This window comes from Carassius carassius, chromosome 5 (assembly GCF_963082965.1).
Source record: "Carassius carassius chromosome 5, fCarCar2.1, whole genome shotgun sequence".
Classification (NCBI taxonomy): Eukaryota; Metazoa; Chordata; class Actinopteri; order Cypriniformes; family Cyprinidae; genus Carassius; species Carassius carassius.
In genome coordinates, this window is record NC_081759.1 from 37,263,999 (window position 1) to 37,287,909 (window position 23,911).

The 23,911-nt window shown below is 38.3% G+C and overlaps 1 protein-coding gene across 1 annotated transcript in view; it reads right to left on the reverse strand.

The window, feature by feature from the left end:
* Window positions 1-23,906, reverse strand: part of si:dkey-27p18.3 (uncharacterized) — a 162,956-nt gene extending 139,050 nt beyond the window's left edge. The window contains exons 1-25 of the mRNA XM_059549290.1: window positions 23,690-23,906; window positions 22,535-22,564; window positions 22,239-22,265; window positions 21,837-22,145; window positions 17,281-17,318; window positions 12,968-13,028; window positions 11,302-11,571; window positions 10,220-10,296; window positions 10,086-10,119; window positions 9,655-9,876; window positions 9,333-9,529; window positions 9,195-9,231; window positions 8,376-8,437; window positions 8,242-8,275; window positions 7,811-8,032; window positions 7,489-7,685; window positions 7,351-7,387; window positions 6,494-6,694; window positions 6,179-6,375; window positions 6,063-6,096; window positions 5,885-5,961; window positions 5,751-5,784; window positions 5,398-5,619; window positions 5,076-5,272; window positions 4,960-4,993 (exon numbers count right to left, since the gene is read on the reverse strand). Coding sequence (XP_059405273.1) covers window positions 4,960-4,993; window positions 5,076-5,272; window positions 5,398-5,619; window positions 5,751-5,784; window positions 5,885-5,961; window positions 6,063-6,096; window positions 6,179-6,375; window positions 6,494-6,694; window positions 7,351-7,387; window positions 7,489-7,685; window positions 7,811-8,032; window positions 8,242-8,275; window positions 8,376-8,437; window positions 9,195-9,231; window positions 9,333-9,529; window positions 9,655-9,876; window positions 10,086-10,119; window positions 10,220-10,296; window positions 11,302-11,571; window positions 12,968-13,028; window positions 17,281-17,318; window positions 21,837-22,145; window positions 22,239-22,265; window positions 22,535-22,556 — 2,842 coding nt within the window. The 5' untranslated portion in view covers window positions 22,557-22,564; window positions 23,690-23,906. The remainder of the gene's footprint in view (window positions 1-4,959; window positions 4,994-5,075; window positions 5,273-5,397; window positions 5,620-5,750; window positions 5,785-5,884; window positions 5,962-6,062; window positions 6,097-6,178; window positions 6,376-6,493; window positions 6,695-7,350; window positions 7,388-7,488; window positions 7,686-7,810; window positions 8,033-8,241; window positions 8,276-8,375; window positions 8,438-9,194; window positions 9,232-9,332; window positions 9,530-9,654; window positions 9,877-10,085; window positions 10,120-10,219; window positions 10,297-11,301; window positions 11,572-12,967; window positions 13,029-17,280; window positions 17,319-21,836; window positions 22,146-22,238; window positions 22,266-22,534; window positions 22,565-23,689) is intronic.
* Between the last annotated feature and the right edge of the window lie 5 nt (window positions 23,907-23,911).

Here is a 23,911-nt window from a genome sequence, read left to right on the forward strand (position 1 = left end):
TATTTGGCCAATAGGATTGGGGGGATGGTATAGGGCTTCAGACATTCGTCACACCGAAGGTGTTCCCATAGTGGTGACGTCACCGCAGCATTGAAGTGGCCTATGAAAGGGAACTCCGGCTAGTGCACCAACAGACACATCACATACACAATTCCAATTTAATTTTTATTCAACAATGCTATCCTTCTCTAAACTGATGACGTTATCGAATGTTGCCAGATTAGAAAATCGATCAAAATTATGCACATTTTATTTTTTTGGTAATAAAATGAACACAAGACACGAGTTTACTAGGAAGTGTCCCGCTATTTTACCTCTCTCTCTCTCAGTGCACTCTTGACCAAAATACTAATAAATAATGAATTAGTTGAACAAATAGTTAACTTGACTAGAGTAAACTGTGAAAATAAATCAGCAAAGTTACCTTTCTGAAGTTATAATTCCAATGAAAGTGTGAAATCTAGCTTTTCAGCTTTCCATGGCTGGAAAAAAAAAATCCTCTAAATTGCTGTATTGTGATTCACAGAAAAAATATTTTTACTGTAGAATTTTCCCGCCATTGAAAATTGACCATGATGCTTTGCAGATCTACAGTAACATGCTGTATACAGGTTTTACAGTAAGCATTTGCCCGTTTTACAGTAATAATGCTGTGAAAACTACAGAAATTTGTTACAGTGTGAGTACTGTACAATGAGCACATGATGATATGGAGTAAACAGGGATGTTTCCCAAATGATTTTAAAGCAGTTTTCATATTTTGGAGCATCTTGTAAAAAGAAAAAGTAAAAAAATTTGCTGCGATTTGCCTTGCAGGAACCTGCTGCATGTTTTCATCTTCACTTTATTAACATCAAATAAATCTGTGGCAGAACTAGTTCTTTAAACATGGGCTGGCCAGTTCATGGGTGATATATTTCAGAGATGCATGCATAGAATATGAAGAAAATCAACATGTAACCCTATTATTGCATTAAAAAGTCATGAATTAATCATATGAATACTAATAAAGCTGATCGAGGTTTAAGTGATTCAAGCATTAGTTCAGTGTGGTGGTTATGGTCCAGTTTGACTCATTAGTAATGAGTAAAACTAGTTGTAATTTGTGTTTGTTCATATTTTATGACTGACTGTTCTCGTCTATTATAATGTTTGAACTTTATTAGTTAGGCTGAAGTTTTTACTGTGGCATCAAAGAAGTACTTGAAGTGTTCTTTAAGATGCTTCTGAAGTAAACCCTCAGCTTCGGTGCAGAGGACTGCAGCAGGGCCTGTAGAACAGTTGTGTTTGTGTAGGGTGCCACACATTGTTGAAGAATTGGAAAGGGTTCCATGTCTGAAAAAAGGTTGGGCAATGCTGCTTTAAATTACCCATTCAAAAAGTCATCAGTTACTTGTTTCCTTTTTTTTTTTTTAAATTGATACTGATTACTAACATAAACCTTATTTAATAAAAAAATATTTTTTCCAGTCAAACACACTTTACAGTTTTACACCAAATTTACTATGATTTGTCATTATAAGTATTTTTCTTTTGACAGGATAAGATTTGGAGTAAAGGCACAGTAGCAGACAAAATATATCAATACATCATGCAGATGAAATATGATTAATTTACACCAGCACAGAAACTATTCATTGAAAATCTCTTAATTAAATACACAGAAATTTTGTTAATTTATTACGTAGTTATATTGGTCTCTGCATTAATGTTAGGAATTAGACAGAAGAACTGAACGTTAGTTTATTATCATACATGGGCTTTGTCATGCAGCAAGGAGAATTTTACTTTGTATACACTCATTGTCAGGTCATTTATTTGCATACATTAGTAGCCAGTAGAATTATTCTGTATATGGTTTGTAAATGCCTGTCAACATGCTAGGCTTCTGTAAATACAATTCAAGCAGATGCCATAGTCAATAAAACAAAGACTTCTGAGACACATGACATCTGTTTTTAGTTCACTGTGGCTGGAATAAACTGGATAATAATACGCTGATTACATTATTGCATTTTTAAAGCACTCTCTGAAAACATTTTTATTTGATAGACACAAGCTACAGTAGATCTCAACTGTGAAGAGTCGAGGTATGTGGTTGTCACAGGATCTTTCTGAATGGTTGATGAGGCGATCCTCAGTGTCATTCTGCTACCCGCCCTATAGGTCACTATATACAAAACACAGAATTTATTATTACTGTGATATAATATATATACTGTGTGTATATATATGGTGTGTGTGTTTGTGTGTACACACACACACACAATTTTCAAATCATATAATAATCCACAAACAATAATCCACTTCATGTGTAGTCATATGTGTTGTGTTGTGTCACTTTCATTAAGTTAGTTTTTAGTCTTTATTATTTTAGTTAGCATTATTATTTCTGAAGCACTGTCTATCAAAGTCTGTATAACATGTTAATTGCACCCCAACAAAATAACAGGTCATTTCTGCATTAGCCAGTATTTTTGTACTTCTTCTATGTTAACTTGTAATTATTTGTAGAAATATTCCTGGATATACTGGAAAATTTTATAAGCTTTGTTCAGAACTATTGGACCTGACACCTCTTATGCACTTAAAGGGATAGTTCACCCAAAAATGAGAATTCAGTTTTAATTACTCACCCTCATGTTGTTCCAAACCCGTAAGACCTTTGTTCATCTTCAGAACACAAATTAAACTATTTTTGATATCTTCTCTGACCCTCCCGTAGACAGCAAGGATACTTACATGATCAAGGCTCAGAAATGTATAGTAAGGACGTAGTAAACTAGGTGACATCAGTGGTTCAACCATAATTTTATGAAGCTACAAGGATACTTTTTGTGCACAAAGAAAACAAAAATAAAGACTTTATCCAGCAATTTGTCTCCTATAGTGCTATTTTAGAGAGTATCATATACAAAATACATATGTACGTAGATACATTATTTATGCTTTGATCTGAATGTAAACAACGTATCCACATAAAGCATACATTGTTTACATATGTGATACTCTCCAAAATGGAGCCAGGGTGATGCAGAGGAGACAAATTGTTGGATAAAGTTTTTTTTCTTTCTTTGTGCTTTCTTTTTCTTTTACTATGGAAAGGTCAGAAAGCTCTCTGAATTCATCAGAAATATCTTAATTGGTGCTCCGAAGTCGAACAAAGGTCTTACGGGTTTGGAACAACATGAGGGTGAGTAATTAATGACAACATTTTTTTTGGGGGGTGATCTATCCCTTTAAGTACTAATTAATGATAATGCTGTTCAGAGAAACAGGTGTCACTCTACTTACTGTTAAACAATGAATGAAAGTTTTAGAAAACAATTAGGTTGAATAAAATTGTATTTTATAAAAATCTCAAAAACTTTGACATCAGTTCTTCATGCCAAACTAGGACATGAGAATGCTGGTGTATGTTTGGAAATATTTGTTCTGTTGCACTGTAGTGTTTTTACGGACAGTTTCAGAAATGTATTTCTTTTTACCTTTCCCCAAGATGAAAATAGAAAGCCTGATGATTTTTTTTCTGTTTGAAATAAGGGACAGTTATTAGTAACACAAATAAAGTGTGTTACTGATCATTAAAACAGGCAAATGAAAACAAAAACATAAGTAAGCATCCTATTTTCGCTTGAGGTAAAAGAAATATGCTTGATTTTCTTAGAATTAAGTAGGCTTTATTTATTAATTATCTATAGTTAATTAAAATGAATAATTTAGTGACTTTAACCTACGTTGAGATGGTGCTATTCTGATGCCTATTTCTGCCCCCTGCAGAAAAAAACAAGCAATATGAGCTTAATTAGTAATATGTAATGTGTTCAATACATTTTAGAGCAGTGTTCATATTTTATGGAGTATCTTGTTAAATACCTGCTGTATTAACCAGTTCACAGTTTTGTCATATGAATCTGAATTCTTCTGACAATTCTTCAGTAATCCTGTATCCTCATAGAACAGACAGTCCACTGTGAGTATGTCTGTCCTGTTGACACATCTGCTGCTGTCTGGGACTGTTTTCTCTGGATCAAATGTGTGATGAAGCGCCACTAGAACAGTCAGCTTAGAACCTGTTTAAGTACATAGACAAATTAAAGATAATTTCCTCTGAAATGCTTATACACACATCACATTGAGGCAGAATACTTTGTGAAATAAAATCTTTATTTAAAATAGTGTGATGATGATGATAAAACAACCTTTAGAGTAAACAAAATTGTTCAGTGCTGCTTCAATATCAGCTCCAGCTCGAGAAACAATAGGACAGAAAACTAGAACAATGTCACTCTCGTCCACTGTATGAGTTTCCTCCAGATTCTCAATTCGGTTTATCAGAATATCAAAAAATTCCTTCCGACAGCTTTTTATTTTTCCAGCCAAAATGGAGAACACTTTGACCTTTCCTGGAAAAAGAATTGGGACTGAATAAGAAAAACAGACCAACATTCACATATGATCAGACCAAAATGAAAGCAAAATTATAATACACTTTTAAAAATGTATTACATTTTCTAAGATGATGTCCGGGAAGTTGTTATTCTGTTTTACAATAACTCTTGACAAAATTAAAAAAAATGCAATGTGTGTGACTAGACAAGAAATTATTGTGAGAGTTCCTCATAAGATACAAACTTACTTCTACTAGATTCGTTGTTTCCCATTTTTGGCCTCTGTATATTTTACAGACACACAACTTATGGTGAAATTCAGTCACAGAATCTGGATAAACACTTTTAAACAGCAACTTCAGCACAACAATATAACATTTACCTTATTTACTTTGGCCAACCTTTCACATTCTTGATCTAGGCTTTCTCCTGGGTTTGTAAAGTCTTTTTTTTGTTGTTGTTAAATTAATAGAAATTAAGATAAAACAATGAGCAACATATAATTAACGTTACTTAAATGCTACATTTAGCAAGATTACATTTCGTGACAAAAAGGACTTTAACCTACTTTGACGTGGACATATTTTGACATCTGTTTGCTTCTGTAGAAAATGATTACATCATGGGCTTATGAGTACAGTGATGTTTTGTAAATTAAATATTTTAGAGCATCTTGTTAAATACCTGCTGTATTAACCAGTTCACAGTTTTGTCATATGAATCTGAATTCTTCTGACAATTCTTCAGTAATCCTGTATCCTCATAGAACAGACAGTCCACTGTGAGTATGTCTGTCCTGTTGACACATCTGCTGCTGTCTGGGACCGTTTTCTCTGGGTCAAATGTGTGATGAAGCACCACTAGAACAGTCAGCTTAGAACCTGTTTAAGTACATAGACAAATTAAAGATAATTCCATATGAAATTCTTAAACACACATCACATTGAGGCATAATACTCTGTCAAATAAAATCTTTAAAATAGTGTGATGATGATGATAAAACAACCTGTAGGGTAAGTTAAATTGTTCAGTGCTGCATCAATATCAGTTCCAGCATGATAAACAATAGGACAGAAAACTAGAACAATGTCACTCTCGTCCACTGTATGAGTTTCCACCAGATTCTCAGTTCGCTTTCTCAGAATGTCGAAAAATTCCTTCTGACAGTTTTTTATATTTCCAGCCAAAATGGAGAACACTTTGACCTTTCCTGGAAAATGAATTGGGACTGAATAAGAAAAACAGAGCAACATTAAAATAGCAATCATTAAAATGACAAAGCTAAAAAAAATAAAAAATGCAATGTGTGTGACTAGACAAGCAATTATTGTGAGAGATCCTCATAAGATACAAACTTACTTCTACTAGATTCGTTGTTTCCTGTTATCGGCCTCTGTATATTTTACAGACACACAACTTATGGTGAAATTCAGTCACAATATCTGGATAAACACTTTTAAACAGCAACTTCAGCACAACAATATAACATTTACCTTATTTACTTTGGCCAACCTTTCACGTTCTTGATCTAGGCTTTCTCCTGGGTTTGTAAAGTCTTTTGTGGTTAAATCTGTAGAAATGAAGATAAAACAATGAGCAACATATAATTAATGTTACTTAAATGCCATATTTACCATGGTTATATTTAGTGACAAAAGGACTTTAACCTACTTTGACGTGGACATATTTTGACATCTGTTTGCTTCTGTAGAAAATGATTACATCATGGGCTTATGAGTACAGTGATGTTTTGTAAATGAAATATTTTAGAGCATCTTGTTACATACCTGCTGTTTTAACCAGTTCAAAGTTTTGTCATATGAATCTGAATTCTTCTGACAATTCTTCAGTAATCCTGTATCCTCATAGAACAGACAGTCCACTGTGAGTATGTCTGTCCTGTTGACACATCTGCTGCTGTCTGGGACCGTTTTCTCTGGGTCAAATGTGTGATGAAGCACTACTAGAACAGCCAGCTGAGAATCTGTTCAGAAAACAGATACATTTGTCTAATGTCTTCACTATTAAAATATAATGTACTCCAGAATATTCTGAATAACAAACATATTTATTACTTAAAAGTGACAGTAAACTCAAACAACCTGTCTTGTTACTGAATCTTTCAAGTGCATTGTCAATGTCGGTTCCAGCTCGGGAAAAAACAGGACAGAAAACCAGAATAATATCACTCTTGTCCACTGTGCCAACTTCGGTCAGATTCTCAATTCTGCTTTGCAGTACGTCAGTAAAGTCCTTATCACAGCCATTTGTTTTTCCAGTCCGAAATATGCACATTTTGACATCTGGAAAATTCAGCAGCATGGAAAAATAAAAAAGAGACAAAATCTTTTGTTGTGGATATGCTGTTCATGTCCATTTTGACTTCACATACACAAATCTACATATTTTACCCAAATATTTACTGTACAGTATCTGCTTCTGGCCTGATACTCTGATGTATGTGACAAGCATTACAGTTTCTGTTCTTTCTCTTTCACATCAAAGTTACATTATTTATATTAATATATTTTAACTAGCTATCCTGTGTCTGTTAACGTGTCTTTCAATAATTCACTTTAACAACTGATCTTAAAACAGTAGTAGGTTTCTAGCAGATGTTAATAAATTCTAGAAATTCTGATACATTGTCAAAATATATCACAGATAAGTTTGTATCATTCTATTTGTTCTGCAGTCATGAATATGTATGTTCAAGTGCAGATTAACATTGGAATATATAAAAAACGATGCCTATTTGAAATAAGGGACAGTTATTAGTAACACAAATAAAGTGTGTTACTGATCATTAAAACAGGCAAATGAAAACAAAAACATAAGTAAGCATCCAATTTTCGCTTGAGGTAAAAAAAAATATGCTTAAATTTCTTAGAATTAAGTAGGCTTTATTTATTAATTATCTATAGTTAATTAAAATGAATAATTTATGACTTTAACCTACGTTGAGATGGTGCTATTCTGATGCCTATTTCTGCCCCCTGCAGAAAAAACAAGCAATATGAGCTTAATTAGTAATATGTAATGTGTTCCATACATTTTAGAGCAGTGTTCATATTTTATGGAGTATCTTGTTAAATACCTGCTGTATTAACCAGTTCACAGTTTTGTCATATGAATCTGAATTCTTCTGACAATTCTTCAGTAATCCTGTATCCTCATAGAACAGACAGTCCACTGTGAGTATGTCTGTCCTGTTGACACATCTGCTGCTGTCTGGGACCGTTTTCTCTGGGTCAAATGTGTGATGAAGCACCACTAGAACAGTCAGCTTAGAACCTGTTTAAGTACATAGACAAATTAAAGATAATTCCATATGAAATTCTTAAACACACATCACATTGAGGCATAATACTCTGTCAAATAAAATCTTTAAAATAGTGTGATGATGATGATAAAACAACCTGTAGGGTAAGTTAAATTGTTCAGTGCTGCATCAATATCAGTTCCAGCTCGAGAAACAATAGGACAGAAAACTAGAACAATGTCACTCTCGTCCACTGTATGAGTTTCCTCCAGATTCTCAGTTCGCTTTCTCAGAATGTCGAAAAATTCCTTCTGACAGCTTTTTATATTTCCAGTCAAAATGGAGAACACTTTGACCTTTCCTGGAAAATGAATTTGGACTGAATAAGAAAAACAGAGCAACATTCAAATATGATCAGACCAAAATGAATGTAAAATAATAATACAGTTTTAAAAATGAATTTATTTTTCTAGAAGGAAGTATACTGTTCTATTAACTCTTGACAAAGCTAAAATAAAAAATAAAAATGCAATGTGTGTGACTAGACAAGCAATTATTGTGAGAGATCCTCATACGATACAAACTTACTTCTACTAGATTCGTTGTTTCCTGTTTTCGGCATCTGTATATTTTACAGACACACAACTTATGGTGAAATTCAGTCACAGAATCTGGATGAACACTTTTAAACAGCAACTTAAGCACAGCAATATAAGATTTACCTCATTTACTTTGGCCAACCTTTCACATTCTTGATCTAGGCTTTCTCCTGGGTTTGTAAAGTCTTTTGTGGTTAAATCTGTAGAAATGAAGATAAAACAATGAGCAACATATAATTAATGTTACCTAAATGCTATATTTACCATGGTTATATTTAGCGACAAAAATGACTGTTTCTGTTCTTTCTCTTTCACATGAAAGTTACATGATTGATAATAATATATTTTAACTAACTATCCTGTGTCTTTTAACGTGTCTTTCAATTATTCACTTTAACAACTGATCTTAAAACAGTAGTAGGTTTCTAGCAGATGTTAATAAATTCTAGAAATTCTGATACATTGCAACGCTGTACGTCATCTACCCTAAGTGCACAGCATAGACCACATCTCTAAACAGTCTTAATATTCACCGCCCCTTTCTTTCACACAAAAGAGTGATGAACTGTATTTGACAAATGGATGATCTAGATAAATCTTATCCGAATCTCTGTCTAGAAGACAATCTATGTCAAAATATATCACAGATAAGTTTGTATCATTCTATTTGTTCTGCAGTCATGAATATGTATGTTCAAGTGCAGATTAACATTGGAAAATATAAAAAATGATGCCTATTTGAAATAAGGGACAGTTATTAGTAACACAAATAAAGTGTGTTACTGATCATTAAAACAGGCAAATGAAAACAAAAACATAAGTAAGCATCCTATTTTCGCTTGAGGTAAAAAAAAGATGCTTAAATTTCTTAGAATTAAGTAGGCTTTATTTATTAATTATCTATAGTTAATTAAAATGAATAATTTAGTGACTTTAACCTACGTTGAGATGGTGCTATTCTGATGCCTATTTCTGCCCCCTGCAGAAAAAACAAGCAATATGAGCTTAATTAGTAATATGTAATGTGTTCAATACATTTTAGAGCAGTGTTCATATTTTATGGAGTATCTTGTTAAATACCTGCTGTATTAACCAGTTCACAGTTTTGTCATATGAATCTGAATTCTTCTGACAATTCTTCAGTAATCCTGTATCCTCATAGAACAGACAGTCCACTGTGAGTATGTCTGTCCTGTTGACACATCTGCTGCTGTCTGGGACCGTTTTCTTTGGGTCAAATGTGTGATGAAGCACCACTAGAACAGTCAGCTTAGAACCTGTTTAAGTACATAGACAAATTAAAGATAATTCCATATGAAATTCTTAAACACACATCACATTGAGGCATAATACTCTGTCAAATAAAATCTTTAAAATAGTGTGATGATGATGATAAAACAACCTGTAGGGTAAGTTAAATTGTTCAGTGCTGCATCAATATCAGTTCCAGCTCGAGAAACAATAGGACAGAAAACTAGAACAATGTCACTCTCGTCCACTGTATGAGTTTCCACCAGATTCTCAGTTCGCTTTCTCAGAATGTCGAAAAATTCCTTCTGACAGCTTTTTATATTTCCAGTCAAAATGGAGAACACTTTGACCTTTCCTGGAAAATGAATTGGGACTGAATAAGAAAAACAGAGCAACATTCAAATATGATCAGACCAAAATGAATGTAAAATAATAATACAGTTTTAAAAATGAATTTATTTTTCTAGAAGGAAGTATACTGTTCTATTAACTCTTGACAAAGCTAAAATAAAAAATAAAAATGCAATGTGTGTGACTAGACAAGCAATTATTGTGAGAGATCCTTATAAGATACAAACTTACTTCTACTAGATTCGTTGTTTCCTGTTTTCGGCATCTGTATATTTTACAGACACACAACTTATGGTGAAATTCAGTCACAGAATCTGGATGAACACTTTTAAACAGCAACTTAAGCACAGCAATATAAGATTTACCTCATTTACTTTGGCCAACCTTTCACATTCTTGATCTAGGCTTTCTCCTGGGTTTGTAAAGTCTTTTGTGGTTAAATCTGTAGAAATGAAGATAAAACAATGAGCAACATATAATTAATGTTACTTAAATGCTATATTTACCATGGTTATATTTAGCGACAAAAATGACTGTTTCTGTTCTTTCTCTTTCACATGAAAGTTACATGATTGATAATAATATATTTTAACTAACTATCCTGTGTCTGTTAACGTGTCTTTCAATTATTCACTTTAACAACTGATCTTAAAACAGTAGTAGGTTTCTAGCAGATGTTAATAAATTCTAGAAATTCTGATACATTGCAACGCTGTACGTCATCTACCCTAAGTGCACAGCATAGACCACATCTCTAAACAGTCTTAATATTCACCGCCCCTTTCTTTCACACAAAAGAGTGATGAACTGTATTTGACAAATGGATGATCTAGATAAATCTTATCCGAATCTCTGTCTAGAAGATAACCTATGTCATAATATATCACAGATAAGTTTGTATCATTCTATTTGTTCTGCAGTCATGAATATGTATGTTCAAGTGCAGATTAACATTGGAATATACAAAAAATTATTCTTCCAAATGTATCCTGACAAACTATAAATGTGACAAACACTTATCACGGTCCTGTAATTTCTCACTTGAAAATCCCGGTTGTTGATCACCAAGATGTGTTTTCTGTTCCTCCGGTTTACAGGTACTGGTTTCCATCCTACTTCCTGGTAAACCCATGCTGTCATTCACATGTCTGCTGTTAGAATCATGTTGTGTGTTTTTCTCCACAGCCTCATCCTGGTTCTCTTCAGCGTTTATATTTATCTGCTGAACTGTATCATTGATGCCCTGAAGAAATTCCTTTGGTTTATCGTTTTTTTCTTGCCTATTAAAAACTATATGAAATCAAGCATATGAAATTGTTAATCATGTCTGATCTGCTCCTCCACTAACTTCATGAGAATATGTATTTTCAAGTGCAGGTTAACCATGGAACAAAATATTATTAATCCAAATGTATCCTGATAAACTATAAATGTGATAAACACCTACCTTGGTCCTGTAATTTCTGCCTTGAAAATACCAGCTGTTGATCGCCAAGATGTGTTTTCTGTTCCTCCGGTTTACAGGTACTGGTGTCCAGTTCATTCCCCGGGCAGCCCATGCTGTCATTCACATGGCTGCTGTTATAATCATGTTGTGTGTTTTTCTCCACAGCCTCATCCTGGTTCTCCTCAGTGTTTATGTCTGTCTGCTGATCTGTATCATTGATGCCCTGAAGATCTTCCTTTGCTTTATAATTTTCTTCTAGCCTATTGAAAACTATATAAAATCAACCATATTAAATTGTTAAGAAATATTCATATATATATATATATATATATATATATATATATATATATATATATATATATATATATATATATATATATATATATATATATATATATATATATATATATATATAGATACCCCTATGTAAAGCGCTTTGAGTGCCTAGAAAAGCACTATATAAATGTAATGAATTATTAATTTATATATATATATATATATATATATAGTACAGACCAAAGGTTTGGAAACATTACTATTTTTAATGTTTTTGAAAGAAGTTTCTTCTGCTCATCAAGCCTGCATTTATTTGATCAAAAATACAGAAAAAACAGTAATATTATGAAATATTAACTTAAAATAATAGTTTTCTATTTGAATATACTTAAAAAAAATAATTTATTCCTGTGATGCAAAGCTGAATTTTCAGCATCATTACTCCAGCCTTCAGTGTCACATGTAACATCCAGTCTATCACATGATCATTTAGAAATCATTCTAATATTCTGATTTATTATGAGTGCTGGAAACAGTTCTGCTGTCTAATATATTTGATGAATAAAAGGTTAAAAAGAACTGCATTTATTAAAAAAAAAAAAATCGAATAATATATATTCTAATAATATATTTTCTTTACTATCAATTTTTATCAATTTAACACATCCTTGCTGAATAAAAGTATTGATTTTATTTAAAAAGAAGAAAGAAAAAAATAATTACTGACCCCAAATTACTGACCAGTAGTGTATATTACAAAATATTTATATTTTAAAAACATAGCTTCTTTTTTTTTTTTTTTACTTTTTATTCATCAAAGTATCCTAAAAAGGTATCACATGTTCCGAAAAAATATTAAGCAGCAGAACTGTTTCCAACTTTGATAATGAATCATCATATTAGAATGATTTTTAAAGGATCATGTGATAATGATCCTAAAAATTTAGCTTTGCATCACAGAAATAAATGATAATTTAAAGTATAATAAATTTAAAAACAATTATTTTAAATTGTAATAATATATCACAATATTACATTTTTTTCTGTATTTTTGATCAAATAAATGCAGGCTTGATGAGCAGAAGAAACTTCTTTCAAAAACATTAAAAATAGTAATACTGTATAGTAAGTCTGGACTGTATATATATAGATACCCCTGACTATGTAAATCGCTTTGAGTGCCTAGAAAAGCACTATATAAATGTAATGAATTATTATATATATATATATATATATATATATATATATATATATATATATATATATATATATATATATATATATATATATATATATTACATACAAGATAACCACATTTATTTATTCTGTATTGAATAAATCAAGTTCTCTGTGTTCAAACTTCATTTACTTGCTTTCTAACAGACCTCACCTGCAAGTAAAGCAGAATTTGCCATTTTTATTCTCTCCTTATCAGTCCATGTTTTGTTTTCCTGTTGAGAACATTGAGAGAAGAATATTGTCTATCAACCTTTCATGAAATTCCTGAAATATCCAATAAAAAAATACTCAGGCAGTTCAGACACAATGGACAATCCCAATTTTTGTTTTTTTGTTTTCACCATTTGATAATAAATTCAATATTTTTTATAATCATTTACTAATCTTTATAATTATGCTTGAAACCTGTTTACAGTGTCAGAAAAAATATACACCATTGTTTCCTATTGTACCCAGCTTTTGTCTCCATTTATATAACATGATTCAGCTCATATTTGTGAAAAAGAAATAACAATTAAAAAAAAATCCACTAGTATCCATTTGATTTGGTGATCCAACAGAAAAAAAGTGCTAAAATGAGGGGTACAATGCCTTGTTCCTTAAGGGTACTGCTCATGTGACATTTTTGCACCTTATTTACCAATAAAATGGCCATTTTAGTGTCTTAAGAATACATTACTTCACTAATATGCATCTTTTAGAGACAGATCAAGTGGAAAGTTGCCCTTTTAAGGGTACTACTATCCTCGTGACGAGCTGTGACTGCAAATGTTTTGACAGTACAGCAAGTAGGTGAAATTGGACAGCAACAATGTTTTACCTACAGATAATGAGTTCCCTTTCAGTCAGTCACGTTCCACGTTAAGTCAGTGACTGACGAATTGGGGGTCTCGCTAGAGAAATGAATCAACTTCGAGTGTTAACAAAAAAAAGCCAGTGAACGTTGGTGTGCAAGATTTCTGTCACTCTGCAACTACTCCTGGGCGCTTCAACACTTTGTTGTTCTTCTAAAAGAGCAAAAAACTAAAAGAGCATTCTAAAAGAGCTCAACAAGTGATGCAGCATCTTTTTAAAGATGGCCTTCCACTCGTGTGTTTCTGGATGTGATCGCTTCCTGGCTCCATCTGATGGTCACAATTGCTGCATTACCTGTCTGGGGCTCGAGCATGTGGAGGCAGCATTTGTGGATGAGTCATGTTCTCCTTGTGGGAACATGACAATTGTGATAATGCGATCACGGCTCCTCTTGGTCATTCGAGGAGGAGTCCCCCTTCCCATGCTCCATTTGCCTCTGCCCTGCATGCCATGGCCCTCCTGCAGGTCTATCAGGCAAAGTCACTAAAGCAGCTGCACAAGGGAAGTTCTGACCCAGATGTGATGCAGGAGCTGTGCAGTGTGACGGACCTTGCCCCTCGGGCAGCGAAAGTCACGCCCAGGTCCCTGGGTCAGACGATGTCTTCTTTGGGGATCCAGGAACGCTACCTTTGCCATACACTGGCTAATATGAGGCACTCCAACAAGCACTGCTTCTTGGACTCTCCGACCTCCCAGGTTGGCCTCTTCAGCGATGTGGTGGACAGAAGCAGAAGCAGATGGAGGTGATTAAACATATCCTGCCCCGACGGCCTGCTGATCTCAACAACCCTGCCAATGGCTGTGGCCCCTACACTTGCTCATCGCAGAAGGCACCCTCTTCTGCCTCCACCACTGCTCCAGTTCAGCCTCACCAGCAGCCTTCACACCAGCCGTGGCATGGAGCTAGCAGCAGGAAAGCGGTGCATCCTGTCTGGACCATAAAGCGTCAGGGCAAGCAGTGCCCCTGAGATGGGTGACCTGGAGACTCTGGATCCTGGTCTTCAGGAGATGGTAAGGGAGAAGGGTCGGGTGGAAAATCTTTTGTTTCCTTTTTGTTTTGTTTGTACCAAGTCCCAAGATGGGGATGGCAATGCGACACCCTTAGTTACCCTGTCCTGCAGCCAGACCTTCAGCCTGTGGTCGGACCTTGCTTTTCTATGGACAGGGGTTCCCCTAGCAAGTTACCATCAACCATCAAGGCGATCTACACTCCCATCGCATGTCGCAACTCGCCCACCATCTCCTCCTTTGGGAAGCATCTGAGGTCGCTTCGTGCTGTTCATGTCCCAGGCGAGCTCAATCGTGCAGCCGATGAGCTTTCACATCAGCCTGCTCGTCCGGGAGAATGGCGACTGCCAGCTGATCTGTAGATGCTTCAGAGACGCCCAGGTAGACCTGTTTGCCTTTCCAAACATGTCCCACTGCCAGTTTTTCTATTTGCTGTCCGAGGGGACCCTCGGCATGGATGCACTGGTGCACCGCTGGCCTACGCAAGTATGTGTTCCCCCAGTGAGCCTTCTCTCACAGAAGCTGTGCAAGGTCAGGGAGGACAAGGAGTAGGTCCTCTTAGTAGCACCGTACTGGCCCTGTCAGACTTGCTACCCAGAAACACCATCACTTCAGTTAGAGCACCCTTTACAAGGCACGCCTACGCGCTGAAGTGGAAGCTGTTCATCGATTGGTGTTCTTCCTGCCGGGAAGACCCATGCAGATGCCCGATCATGGTCGTACTCTCCTTTCTGTAAGATGGGCTGGAGTGTAGGCTGTCTCCCTCCACCCTCAAAGTGTACGTTGCTGCTATCATGATGCAGTAGACGGCAAGTCCTTTGGGAATCACGACTTGATCATTAGGTTCCTTATGGTTGCAAGGAGGCAGAATCTTCTGTGCCCTCACATGGTACCCTCTTGGTATCTCCCCTTATTCCTGACAATCCTTGAAGCAGGAGCCCTTCGATCCTCTGCAGTCAGTAGAGCTTTAGTTTCTGTCTCCAAACAAAGACTTGCCCACTGGATCGTGGAGGTTATATTCTTAGCATATCAGGCCCAACGTTTACCATGCCCCCTTGGAGTGAAAGCACACTCTACGAGAGGTGTGGCTTTTTCCTGGGTGTTGGCATGGGGCACCTCGATAGCATCTGTAGAGCTGCCAGCTAGGCAACACCTAACACGTCTACGAGATTCTATTATCTCCGTGTAGAGCATGTGTCCTCTCTTGTACTGGCCTCACACTCAAAAAAAATTAAATGTTGGGTTTAATTAAAAATATTATGTCAACAGGTTCCACGCAATTTGTTTAAATAATCTCAACAGTCCCTCGGCAGTCAGGCATGGCAGAGCGCCAGACGCTAGGTCTAACACTTGGGTGTATGCCCAAGGTCAGCCCTTGTGCTGGGCTAGGTGCCCATGTGTAGTGATTCCCCCTTTGGTTGATCCCACATGTGTATTCTTCAACAGTATGGCTTCCCTCATACTAAGCCTGTCTCTTTAACTGGCAGAGTCCTTCTGCCGTCTCTGCTCTGCATTGACCTCACCCCAGGTGGGCTGAGTCTGCCGCAGGGACTTCCATATGTAGTACTGCCCTATGGTCAGTGATAGGTGAAAATTGATAGCTTGAATGCACTGTAAGTCACTTTGGATAAAAGCGTCTGCTAAATTCATAAATTTATTAATTTATTTATGGTCGATCCATATGTGTAATTCCACATTACCTCCTATACGCAGGATGTGGCTTTCCGTAGCTTTCCACTACTTGTGTACGCTCTCCCAGTGTTATCCAATATTCCGCTGTATGGAACAGCAGCAACAGTGGCGGATTCCTCTGACTAAGCCCTTTCTTATTTCCACCCCATCTGGGGGGGACTTGCCCTATTTCGCAGGGCACTGGGGGGGTCAGCTATAGTGGAGCTTTCCATACGGACCCCCAATTCTTCAGTCACTGATGTAACTTCGAACATGACTAACTGAAAGGGAACGTCTCAGTTACAGGAAGCTGACAGCCTGATGGCACCACTGAACTCTGAACCTCAGTCCCGCCCAGGCACCCCCCCCCCCCATTCAACTACCTCTTCTGTCAGTTTAAATAAAGATCTGCTCTCTGAGAATTTTGACACTTTAATCAGACTGAATAAACTCTTTGCACTACAATTCATTATATCTGCACTGTTTTACTTTTACTTGTCTTTCTTTTTATATGACCTTAGAAGAAATTGTTGAATGAATTTATTTTTGTTTTCTTTGCACACAAGAAATCTTCTCATAGCCTCAGTTGCAGTTGAACCACTGATGTCACATAGACTATTTTATCGATGTCCTTACTATGTTTCTTGGTGTTGAACATGGTAACTACATTGCTGTATATCCAGGGGTCAGAAATCTCTCGGGTTTCATCAAAAATATCTTGTGTTGATTTTGGAAAGATAGGAGGGTGAGTAATTAATGACAACATTTTTGGGTAAACTATCCCTTTAAATGATTACTTAACTATATTGGAGCTGAGAGTCCTAAGAAATATACTTTCAGTTATTTACATTTGTTTCATAAATGTTAGAAGAAATTCATGCTGTATTTAAAGTAAGCTGTTGGTTAGTAAACGGTTTTATTTTCTATTACCTGTATATTAGTTTGTTCTTCGTCATTGGTCTTTAATGCTGTTAGGAAACACATTGTATGAATCACAGTGAATATGTAAAAACAGTTAACAATAACATGTTTAAAAGTTAAGAGTAATCTGAAAAAAATGTGCAAAAGTTTAACCAGTTAAAATTATACTGATAATCAGAAAACCGTGGAAATGAAACGTCTCAGGTTACGAATGTAACCATGGTTCCCTGAGAGGGAACGAGACACTACGTCCTCTGAGGGGACACTATGGGGAACACCTCGACGTGACCCGTGTCTGAAACATACTTTGAAAAACGCCAACGTGTTGGCCGGCGACAGCCTCTGACGTCACTACCAGCGCGACTATAAATACGCCCCCGTAGGACCCGTCACTTATCTTCTTCGTGAAGCTTGCGTCCGAAGCATGGCAGGGAGCTAGAGGACGCAGTGTCTTGTTCCCTCTCAGGGAACCATGGTTACATTCGTAACCTGAGACGTTCCTTGTCAAGGGAACTTCAAACTGCGTCCTCTGAGGGGACACTATGGGGAACAGTATACCCACGCCGCCATGCTGAGGGGAGTGCAGACCAGAATCATGGCAAACACTAAGTACCAACTCTACCATTTCACCGGGAGTCGCCCCTGGGACGGTTCGACGGCTGTCTATGACATTACCCCTTATGGCCAAAGGCCTAAGCTACATACCCAACTTACCTGTAGGGCCCGGGCCCGGGGTAGAGCTGAAGGCTTGGAATCACAAAAGATTCCTTTAAAGGGATACAGCTAAGAACCTAGCACTTTCTTTTACCAAGTCTTGCCTGTCACACAGGGGCTACTGCTAGCTTTCGCAAAAACTTGCCGAAAGAGCTGTCCCAACAGTACTCTAGTAGCGGCGCCCTGTTCTAGATAGGTATCAGAGGATACCTGGGTGGAGTGGTGCCCAAGATGAACGGGGTTTAAACCGACGCAAGAAAGGGCACGAAGCAGCCACGCGAAGCCCTTACCATATAGGATTTTAGAAAGAACGCAGAGTACTAGCGTGCGAACTTACCACAGTGTGGATTTCAGAAAGTGTGCAAAGACTTCACGTGCACACTTACCATAACATGGATTTAGAAATACAGTTCTAAGGAGGGGCTCTCGTGGCATTCTGATATAGAAGCTCGTAGATGGAATGGCCCGGGAGCAGAACAATTGGAGGAAGGAATGTACAGATGAAGCCTCGGCCACGTCTGTACCCTAGCGTCCAGCCCCAATGGAGCTGGATGAGTCAGAGGAAGCCAGAGGGGATAGTGCATGCTCTCTCGAGCCGCAAAACCGATCCACCCAAGCCTGGCCAACTTCTCCAACTCAACTTCAACACCTTGGTGCGAAGGCGCCATTCCCCGAGCCTCAGCCCCTGCCTCAGCAGGATGTCTGCTCTCACAGTGCGTCTCAAAAACAGTATGTAGTACTGGAGCGCTCTGCTGAAAAAACTGAGAATTCAGCCTCCTATGAGAGGAGGGCTCCGAGCTCAGAGTAGCACGCTCATAGGCGACCCTTTTCCATTGGAAAAGGGGAGCGCTGCTAAACTGCCACTATATATGGGAGTTCACCTACAGAGAGGCCTAGAGAAGCCTACTACCTGTTACCAGACAACCACCTTAAGTGGAAACTGAAAGTAATCTGGAACTCAACTGCAGGGAGGCCTGGTGAGGCCTACTACCTGATGACCACAAAACATGGGAGCTCACTTACAGAGAGGCCTGGAGGGGCCTACTACCTGAAAAACCATGCTATTTAGTGGAAACGCACAGTATGTGGGAGCTAAACCTCCAGGGAGGCCTGGTGAGGCCTACTACCTGACAACCACAGTATGTGGGAGCTCAACTTCCGAGCGGCCTGGTGAAGCCTACTACCTGATAACCACAATATGTGGGAGTTCACCTACAGAGAGGCCTAGAGAGGCCTACTACCTGTTGCCAGATAACCACCTTAAGTAGAAACTGAAAGTAATTTGGAACTCAACTCCAGGGAGGCCTGGTGAGGCCTACTACCTGACAACCACAAACCACAGTACGTCCACACAACCCCTCATGTTGAGGGAAGCGATGCTTGAGGTGTATAACAAATACACACTGGTTGAATGAAGCCCATGGAACCCAGGGCTAATCATCTTAAGAAAGGGAATGAAGCGGAGCGCGTAACCCCTACCGTACAGGATTTCAGAAAGTGCGCAAAATCTTGCGTGCACACTTAGCACTTACGTGGATTTCAGAAAGTGCGCAAAATCTTGCGTGCACACTTACCACTTACGTGGATTTCAGAAAGTGCGCAAAGTGTTCACGTGCACACTGACCACCATGTGGTTTTGAGAAAGTTCACAGGCTTAGCGTGTGTACAGAAAGGTTCCTAAGCATCACAGAGGCACTGGATCGCACGGGAGAGGCAGGCTCCAACCCTCAGGCGAGGGGAGCATCACCCGAGGCAGTACATACAGAAGACTTCCGTAACTACCACCGGGGGGCGGAACCCACGCGGCGCGGCCGCCTGACGAAAGCCTGTGATCTTGGCCACCTAATAACAGAGCATAAGGCCGGAACTGAGCACTGTAAAGGAAACTCACAGAGTTTGTTAGTAGACATATAACCACCAGCAACATAACACCCATAAGCAGATAAAGAAAGGGTTACGTACTCACCCACCCTCCTGCACTGGAGTCCCGCTTACGGGGCGCCCCTTTTGGTCCGGACCGTCAGTAAGGTGGTTACTATGAACATAGAACCAACCAAAACATCATAGGTCCAGGATAGGAGACTGTTATATGAGAAACTTTCCACCTAACCTCGATCAGGTGGAGAGCTGGTGGCTACAGGGGAATTAGGCAGGGGAGGATAAAAACAGAAGTTAAAACAGAGGTTAAAAACATCCAGAGCTACTCTTTTTCTTAGGTATCACTCCGATCCGGACGAGGACGCTGCCTTGTCTGAATCACATCCCTCAGACCCTGCTTACCTCTCCATGACCCGCGATTCCTCTTGCCCCTGCCCTTAGGCAGGGGAGGAGCGCGAGCCACGACACAAGCCTTCTGCGCCCATCTCCGATCCTCAGATCGATATGGGCCAGGACCCCTTTGTTGTTCGGGCTCGGACCTGGAAGGCTCACCTGAGCTGGAGGGCTATGGTCAGACAAATAACGCTCATCGAGGCGACCTTGCGACGTTACTTTTCTGGCACGCTTCCATGGCAAGTCTAATTTTGCCGTGGCGCGATCCATAACCTCTAACAGCTCCCAGGGGAAGCTGGGGCCTAATGGTTAGAGAGTCGGACTCGCAATCGAAGGGTTGTGAGTTCGAGTCTCAGGCTGGCAGGAATTGTGGGTGGGGGGAGTGCATGTACAGTGCTCTCTCCACCCTCAATAACACGACTTAGGTGCCCTTGAGCAAGACACTGAACCCCCAACTGGTCCCTGGGCACCGCAGCATAAATGGCTGCCCACTGCTCCGGGTGTGTGTTCACAGTGTGTGTGTGTTCACTGATCCGTGTGTGTGCACTTTGGATGGGTTAAATGCAGAGCACGAATTCTGAGTATGGGTCACCATACTTGGCTGAATGTCACGTCACTTCATTTCACTTCATACACAGGGCAGGAGGATTGAGAAGGCTCAGCCTCAGCTTCTTCGCCACTCTCAGACATCTCCTGCTCTTCCTGGGTAAAACCCAGCAGAGCACTAACTTCAGTGTCAGAATGGGTTAATGACAACGCATCTTCCTCCTGAAGTTTACTCTCGTTTGCCGCCAGAAAGTGTGAAAGGAAAAGTCCCTCTCTACACTCCTCAGCGAGATCCACCTGTGATCCCCATGAGCTCATTCTCCTCCGTGCCTCAGAAACGGCGGGTCCTGAGCCGCGGGATCCAGATGGCTGTCCCTCTTTCCTCGAAAAGAAAGACAAACGAGAGCGGAGCTTTTTCACAGAAAAACGCTCGCAGTGCACACAGATTGCCCCCTCGAGGACATCGCGTGCGTGCTCTTCGCCCAAACAAGAGACGCAAAGAGTGTATGTGTCATCAGGTGTCAAATAACGCTGACACGGATGCACACACTGTTTAAACGCCTTGCTAGTGGATGCCATGATAACAATAATAGATCGCTCTTACCGTTTTGGTCGTTTCTCAGATGCACGCTTCAAACAAAACAGTCAATGAAGACGAAGAAGATAAGTGACGGGTCCTACAGGCGCGTATTTATAGTCGCGCTGGTAGTGACGTCAGAGGCTGTCGCCGGCCAACACGTTGGCGTTTTTCAAAGTATGCTTCAGACACGGGTCACGACGAGGTGTTCCCCATAGTGTCCCCTCAGAGGACGCAGTTCGAAGTTCCCTTGACAGGAAACGTAGAACTGTTTAATACACATATTTTTGTAAGGCTGGTGGGATTGGGTAAAAAATACATTCAATACTAGAGGTCTCATTTCTCAGTTTACTGATTACACTCTGATCAAACACTTAACAATCCTCTGGATTTCAGTTTATTCTGACAAGAGGTTCGAGCTGGTGTAGAATAAAGCTACAGTATATAAAACACTCACATTTCCTTATTGTTATCTCTGCTGTCCTGTCTCCACTGGTGACCTGACACAGGTAATAACCATCATGTGATTCTCTGACATCCTTCAGCTGTAAGTACACAATTCCTCTCTCCAGCTCCTCAGTGCATAGACTCATTATGCCTTCATAACTCTCTCCCATTATCAACCGTCTGTTCTTATAGAAACACACACAGTCTGTTTCCTTAAACCATCTGATCTCCATATCGACAGCACTGATTTCAGGAGACAGGTGACACCGAATGGTGGAATCTGATTGAAATTCTTCATCGTAAGCTATCTGAAAGTCAACTAAGTTGGAAAAATAATAATTATTATCTTTTATACCATATCAATAGCATTTTGAGTATGTAGGAAAATAACAATTATTTTAACAGCACATACTGTTGATTTCAAACTCCATTTCCTCTCCTAAACAGGAACATAAAGCACAAAATGACACAGGAGAATGATTCTGTCATTTCACTATTATGCCATCATTAATGTAAATTAGTTTAATTTAATTTAATGACTAAATTTGAATGTAAATTGCACTTATGTACATATGTGCTTCTCTAGTTATTGCAATGGTTATTTTCAACAGCTGAAGTTACACGTCAGTGGTACAGTTTAAACCCATGCTAAACGTTGCAGTAAAGTAGAGACTAACAATAAATAACAATTATTTTAACAGCACTTACCGCTGTTTGATGTCACTTCCATTTTCTCTCCTAAACAGGGACATAAAGCACAAAATGACCCAGCAGATTGATTCCAGACTGTTACTTCACTTTTCACTATTATTGCATCATTAATGTAAATTAGTTTAATTTAATTGAATGACTAAATGTGACTGTAAACTGCACTTATGTACGTATGTGTAAAAAGTTCAAGTTTAAACCCATGCTAAACGTTGCAGTAGAGACTAAAAATAAATATCAATTATTTTAACAGCAGTTACTTTTGATTTCAGCATCCATTTTCTCTCCTAAACAGTAACATAAAGCACTAAATGACACAGCAGAATGATTCTGTCACTTCACTTTTCTCTATTATTCCATCATTAATATAAATGAGTAAACCTTTGCCAAACATGGCAGTAGAGAGCGTGACTCCCCAGTACGCAGCGTAAATGCGATATTCAGCGATGTTCAACTAAGAGGTACTTTGTTATACGCAGAATCTGATTTTACCGTACAACGTGTTCCTGTATCAACATCTTTGTTGACCCTGGAAGTAACAACAAGTGTAATTAACCTATCAGATTTGAAGAACCAGTTTATAGTTTTACAATCATTGTTTGGTGCTTGTACGTGTCATTCATCTATAATTTTAATCTATGATTTTGGGGATTACTCATGGTTAAGATGTAAGGATATGGTTAAGAATACATTTTTGGATTAAAATGTTGTTCCAGGATCATCAAAATATGTTAACCAAGTAGCAAATCAAATTCAGTAAAATCAGGACTTGCGTTGCCATACACCGATCGATCCGCGCAGCGCGCTTTATTTTTTACGAAAATAGCTTGACTAAGCGAATCCTTTACTTTTCTGTTCAGTCACTTGCAGATTTCAGTTTAATGTTGGCACCGTAGCTACTACTATTGATGACCGGGTCTACTGGTAGTAGCTCGCAATAATTCAGTTCGACCCAGTAGGCTAATTCTGACAGGTTTTGTGAATCGGTGAAATATATTTTTTAGTTGAATCACATGCAGTGTAGAGAAGCATGTCGCCTTTATGAAAAAAGGCAAGGTCAATGAAATTAAGTAGACCTAAATGTTACCTATAGACTTCGGTTAACTTATATTTTGTTTTTGGTTAGTGTCTAGGCTATGTTGTCATGTGCTTTACTTACCTTTTTTGAAACCTGCTGCCTGCTGTTCTCTGAAACAGATGAACTGAACAACCCTTTACACTGGTCAGATCAACACGGGAAAGATCCTTTCACTTTCACTTTGAGTCCCAAGAATACCCGTATGAGGTCACCGGTATTTTTCCGAGCTGTAGCCTACTTTGTGAGATAATTGCCAAATATATATGTAACTATTCGTTCGTGCCAGTGACGGCGCTACA